The sequence below is a fragment of the Papaver somniferum genome, chromosome 9 (assembly GCF_003573695.1).
Source record: "Papaver somniferum cultivar HN1 chromosome 9, ASM357369v1, whole genome shotgun sequence".
Classification (NCBI taxonomy): Eukaryota; Viridiplantae; Streptophyta; class Magnoliopsida; order Ranunculales; family Papaveraceae; genus Papaver; species Papaver somniferum.
Window position 1 is genome coordinate 63911503 of NC_039366.1, and position 6810 is coordinate 63918312.

The window sequence follows — 6810 nt, forward strand, 5'->3', positions numbered from 1 at the left end:
AACGTGTACACTTAGTTGGTTCACAAATAGTTAACCAATGGTTAGCCATATGAGCACTTTCATATTAACCGTATTCATCTTTCTCAAAAATAGTTCAAATAACTCATAAGAACTAGTTCAAGAGTTTTTCAATTGCTTAGAACTTTATACATAGACACAATTGAAACAAAATCGGTTTGATTCACTTGAATCAATTCATGAATAATATAGCCACGGTTTGCAAAGATTGCATTCCTTATTGATTTATTGTTTAAGTTCATGAACTTCCGATTTGATAAATATAACCAGCTTAGGTACGCGTACGGGTACGTGTACCATAACTATCAGACTTGAGTTTGGAAACTCATCAGAAATTTTCGGTTTGAAAACTTCTGTGGGTACACGTACGGGTACGCATACCTAGGTGACTGGTTTTCAGTTTGCAAACTTCACAAACTACAGCAGAAATTATCGGTATGAAAACTTCCGCCAGTACGCGTACCTAACCTGTCTCCTTCACCAATACCGCATGCACACATATGCACGCACTTGGTTTCCGGCACATGGATTTATACACTAATGCGGAACACACTATGTATGCTTATATCCATAGTTGGTTACGTAATCTCAACTCCACGTTTCAATCATTGAAACATTCTTCTATAATGTTATAATAGTTGTTAGACAAAAAGAATCGACTATCGTCATCAAAGCTATTTTCAAGATTGAAACGTCATCATGATTTTCGTCACGGGTAAATATGAAGATGGTTAAAGCAAAAGCTTACCAACACATATTTCGAGAAAAAGATAGGCGAATATACTCGGTTCGAAATAGCAAATGTGTATGTATGAAAACTATCATACTTATACGACTTTTGTCTCAAGAGTAGGAGATAAAGTAGATAGACTTTTGAGTGACAGATGAGTTCAAGTCTCCACATAACTTTTGGTCGGATGAAGTTCCACTGGTTCCTTGAGTAGTTCTTCGTCTTCGTAAGATAATCGCCATGGAGTCTGGAGCTCAACTATACCTAACTATCCTAGACCAAGACTTAGTCATAAGTAAACTAGAAATCAACACATATAGTTTTGAACACTAACATTGACAAACATTGACAAACATGCTTGAGATATCAACGCACGCGAGTTCGACCGAGCAATGCTCTAACAATTCCACCCCTTATATTTTTTATAGTTTGATATTGACAAAACAATCCAGCAGAATTACGGTTATTCGGATTACTGTTGTCATTGCAGAATTTTTTATAATTTTTTCCCCAATAACTCATATTCATTAATATATTTTGTCGTAGTTCTGCATCCTTAGCCGGATAACATAATACAAAATTTCTGCATAAAGATAAATCTTCATCTACGGTAAACTCTACAGGATTAAACTGTTGAGCCATTCGTCGGAAATTATATGTGTAAAACGGCAGAGAAGGTGTGATTTTGCAGAATTACCATTTTACCCCTGACTTTGAAGTGACAATTTTGCCCCACATCTAAAACTATTTACAAACATTAATAAAATTGGCACCGATTATTTGAAATCCCGAAAGAGCCGGAAAGAGATTGAACATATCCATGTAGAGATAAGAGTTGACTCTTGAAGTTTCATGATTATGCTAATTTTTTATAACTAACCTGGATAAATTGAGATTATCTTGGTCTTCAAAGAAATTATGATTCTTCTTAATTAGTACCCGTGGTGGTAAGGGGTCCTATAAGTGGCGGTTGTTAACAAAATATCATAGTATCTCACAAAAATGATCATCAAATTCTGTCACACTACACATCTCCAACCCCACACCACACATTTGATGATACCAAAGATATATTACTGTTTTCTTTTTTGAGACAGGTAAAACCGTTGATATCATGACCAAATAGTAGTTAACTTTATCCTTTTGGTTATATTCCTTAAATAAAAATTCATTCTAACCGTAGCTTTCAAGTATCAACTGTTTAATTTTCTAAATTTTCTAAAACAATTTTTCGTACATCTTTTTATCTTTTTTATTTATTGATTCCACAAAGTAATTATGAGCATCTAAATTTGTTTGTCTTCGTGTAATATATACGATAGAAAATACGACATGAGATATTGATTGGCCATGCCTATTAATATATTACCCACTGGATCCAACAAGTTCCGTCGGTCGAGGTGAAGTGGGGGTAGGTTCATTTTCATTTGGTGCTTTTAGGGCTTTTCCTCGAGCAGTGTAACTTCTTTTTTACCCCTTGAAAAATACAAAGTGAAGCTACTATCGAGTATGCAATTAGGCGAAAACAATAAGTTGCAAATTTGACGGGAAATTACCAAACCAGTGCCAAAACCCAAAATTGTAAACCCATGTAATTTAGTAACCCGTTAAACAGCAATGAAATTAAAAACGTCAAATTATTCTCATCTTATTGTTTAGTACTGAAATGGCCATAGTCTCTTTGGAACTCCATAGAATATATAATCTGAAGTTATTCTCTCTAGATGTAATGATCCACATGAATCTGTTATATATGTTCTAGTTCTTCGTTCTTTTGTCAGTCGAGTATGGCTTCTTTCTTCTTCGTGTGTTAATACTCAGGCTTTCAATAATAAGTCTTTCCTGGATTGGATGTTGTTTTGGCTTATTGACTCTGTTTCTAAGCTTCCTGATGAAGCTCAATGTTTAATTGTCTTTGTCCTTTGGTCTCTCTGGAAAAGTAGAAATAAGATGATTTCCAAAACACCAAGGAAACCCATTGTGCTTTCCTGCATAGAGTTAGAGCGATGTTCTAACTAGGAAGATTAAGCTGAACATCTCCCCCACTATAACCATTGCGTACTGTGATAAATGGGTGCCCCCTTCCATTGGTTGGATAAAATGTAATATTGATGACGCCTTTGATGATTTATCTAGGAACAATGGTGCAAGCTATGTGATGAGAGACTTTTCAAGAAAAGCTTCCTTTTGTGTTTCTATAGTCTTTGAAGTAAATTCTGCTGAAGAAGCTGAAGCCAGAGCTATTTGGGAAGTTTTGAAGAAAGGTATAGAGCAAAATCTTACTCACATCATCATTGAAAGTGATGCTAAGGAACTTATCGACCAACTTTCTGCTGGCGTGTTTGATGGAGATTCTAGAACAGATGCTATATATAAGGATATTTAGTACTTTTGTTCTTGTTTTGTTGCCTGTTTATTTACGTTTCAATCTCATGTTTGTAATTCTGTTGCTCATAAGCTTGCTCAATGGGCTAAAACTCAAAAGTATTTTATGTACTGGTCTGTTCCTCCAATCTGGCTCTTGCTAATTGTTGAAGGGGACCATTAGCCTTTTTGAAGGCCATCGTTAATTCAATATATATAGGGAAGGATCCAATGACATGGTTATATTGACATAATCATGACATGGTTTGGTCATTTTTTCTATAAAACCCAAGCGACAACGATTCTGAAGCTAATTTTCTGGTGACATGTTCCACTTATATAGGTCTACATTCCTGCCAAAAATGAGAGTATTCCGATATACGAAACTTCACCATCCACAAAATTTAATTTCAACCGTTAGTTTTCAACGGTTGATATTCAAAATGGTAGATGGTAGTCTTATACTTCTCGGAATGCTCTCATTTTTGGAAGGAATGTAGAGCTATATAAGAGGAACATGCCACCAAAAAAATTAGCTTCAATTACATTATTGCTTGGATTTTATAGAAAAAATGGCCAAACCATGTCATGATTATGTCACTATAACCATGTCATTGATCCGTATGGAAGACTATCATATGATAATTCAAAGGAAGAATCTTTAGTACCATAATCATTGTTATCCCAGTCTTTACTCTTTATATTACCATAACCTCAGCCACTGATTTTAGAGATTGGGCTTGAAAACATTGACCCTTAGATAATGATATGCGACCCTAATATGGACTTGTCATTGGCCAGTGTACTCTATATATGGAAAGAGTGGAAGACTATGTTAAATCAATGGAAGAATTTTCGTTGTTGAAGAGTCTACAAAGGAGATCCATTCTACAACCTTAACCTTGGCCAAATCTCAGGTGTGAATATTAAGATTTCATGCGTCTCCTTTTCCCTACCAATTCTTACAAAAGTCTGAACTTTAAGCACAGTGTCTGTGTAAAATATAACAAGTAACCCCAAAGCTAGCATATGTTCTAGAACTTTAAAGATCAGTGTTCCAATGTCTACTTAAATAGTTGATTATAACTTTTGATATAGTTATATACTCTCTTCAAATAATTGGTTGGTATTCCGTGCAATTTATAAATTTTGGAACGGATCTTCAAATTACAAATTTAATCGACTAATCTACTTACTTCATTATCATTTAGTATAATCTACTCTACTTACTTAGATACTAATCCCAAAACTTAATTTTCTTTGAGTACAAATCCACTTTTCATTAGTTTAACAATTTAAATTCCAAAGTGGTGATTACTAAACATCTCTTTATAAATAGTACGTTCTGCTTTAATATTTTTACTTCTATTTAAAGATGTTGGCTAAAAATGACTTGGTTCTTGCTTTTGGCACTGGTTTCACATTTCCACACTTGCCCACAGTTGAGTTCCCATATAATAAAATCTAGAGACTAGAGATAGTAGGTTTAGAGAGGGTTTTGGTCTTACACTCTTACTAGGCTTTGGCAGTTTCTATTTTGTCATACCCCATCAGTAGAAAAGCAAGAATTAAAGAAGGAAAAAGAAACACTCTCTCTTTTTATAAGACTCTGGTCTAACTACCATTACCACATTTGCAGCAAAAACCCTCACTCGCTATCATCACTCTAAACTCTTCTCAGAGATTTGATTTTCAACTAAGCTTTTGAGTTTCATTAGATGGACAATCAAGGAAATGTTCCTCTTAGCTTGGCTCATTACTACCAAGGAAAGGTAAACAAAGATCTATCTCTTCTCTTCTTCTTGAGGAATCATGGGTTCTATCTTTTCTAGAATTTGTGTTTCATTTCTTGATTTGGAGAAATTGCTGTTGATTTCCTTAAAAGTAGATAGTGTTTCTATCATGGGTTTTCTTTGTTTTTCAACATTCAATTGTGCATTGGTTTGACTATATTTGACCATTCAATTCAATTGTTCACACTACAGAGCATGGAGGAATTGAGGCAATCTCTGTTATTCACAACTCTAGAGCTAGAGGCAACAAGGTTAGCAGCACAAGAGGAGATAAGGAAGAGAGATGAGCAAATAATTCATCTTGAAGATCTCTTGAACAGAGCAATTACAGAGAAAAATGAAGCACAAGAAAAATGTCACAGACTTGTAATGGATAAACTAGTCCTTTTACAGCAGCCTCAACAACAAACCACTCCGCTATCTGGAATGTCTAGTATTGAAGATGAACAGCGAAGAGGAGGAGGAGGAGATTCTAATACCGCGATATCGTCATCTGATTGCGAAGAAAGCATTGTTTCGTCTCCGGTTGCTCTCGACCCTTTTCATTCAGAGATGCTTAAAGGGGTTCCGGAGAAGCCTTTGCCAGAGAAAGGGAAACTTTTGCAAGCAGTTATGAAGGCGGGGCCGCTTCTTCAAACACTCCTCCTTGCTGGGCCACTCCCACAGTGGCAACACCCACCTCCACCACTCAATTTCTTCGAGAGACCTCCGGTGATCAGCCCTTCTTCACCTCATTTTCTTTATCATCATGACTCTTCTTTTGTCAACATTACAAACAAGGAAAACAGTCATGGTAGTTTTCCTAACAAGAAGAGATCTTTAGTTATTGGTGATGGTTCTGATATTTCTTCCAAGAATCCCAAGTATGAGTAGTGCTTTGCATTGATAATCAAACAAATTCTACTTCTAAACCCTTAGATTTTCAGCATGATTTCACCTAATCTTATAGTTTGTTAGAATAGTCGAACATTCAGTATATCGGAGGCTTGGGCATCTTTTTTTTGCAAGTCGGGCATGATCGTCTCTTTTTTTGCAAGCCGGTTTTCAAGAAGAGTCGGGTCTGTCTATGTGCTTTAACATATCTTTTGGCATCTTTTCTTTCTGGATCAGAATGAAATTGATGGTTAGTAACTCAGTATGCACCTAAACCAAGCGTACTTGTATAGTAGATTGTCTTAGAGAACAGAATGATCCCAGCTTTTAATTCAACAAACAATTGAGTAAGAGTGAGAGAGATTGTTGTATGGGTTTTCTTGCTTATCCTTTGTGATTTAGATTTTCCTTGTTTTGATCTTAATTTCTCCATATGCTTTGTATGTTGTCTGAAATGTCTTTTGATTTCATTTCATCACCAAAGATTGTGTTGTTGTTTTTTATTCTCTTCTCAATATATGAGGTGACATTGTTTTTATTGTTTCATTTCATTACACTACAGATTGATTTTCGGTTTTTGTTTCCTACCATCTGAATTCGAAATTCGTCAAAATAAAAATACTGTGAGAAAGACCGGTAGCTCAAGGTTTGATATGTGATCTAACTGTGGGTCATCCAAATCGGTATCAAAGATCTACAATGAGAACAACTACTGATCGTGCTTTGTGTTTTTCTTATATATAATTTGTCTTTCTTTCTTACTTTAAAGCAAATACAAAAATGATTCAAAAGAAGAAGAATGTAATCATACATACTCCCATATAACCTAACAATACAAACCCTACCAGCCTAATAGTCAAATTTACTATTACAAGCAGGAGATTCTGCTTTAGTGGGTTCACCCTTTTCTTTTTATGGACAATGACTTTGACTTGACCACTTTGAGATTATGCTGGTGGGAGTGGTTAAACTACAGCCCTTTCAGATGCATTATTATTATGTAACTAGAGTTCAGCCTCATGCCACAACTAA

General features: G+C 35.3%; 1 protein-coding gene across 1 annotated transcript; it reads left to right on the forward strand.

Moving 5' to 3' along the window:
• Positions 1-4530: 4530 nt before the first annotated feature.
• On the forward strand, positions 4531-6334 carry LOC113308997. The gene is made up of 2 exons (XM_026557428.1): positions 4531-4884; positions 5098-6334. The coding sequence occupies exons 1-2, from the start codon at positions 4831-4833 to the stop codon at positions 5776-5778; spliced, it is 735 nt and encodes a 244-aa protein (XP_026413213.1). The 5' UTR covers positions 4531-4830; the 3' UTR covers positions 5779-6334.
• The last annotated feature ends 476 nt before the right edge of the window (positions 6335-6810 follow it).

Bases quoted from the DNA above. Each gene is read 5' to 3' on its own strand.
- LOC113308997 (XM_026557428.1), top strand. From the start codon at position 4,831: ATGGACAATCAAGGAAATGTTCCTCTTAGCTTGGCTCATTACTACCAA. The intron at 4,885-5,097 runs GTAAACAAAGAT...TTCACACTACAG, and splicing joins CTCATTACTACCAAGGAAAG to AGCATGGAGGAATTGAGGCA.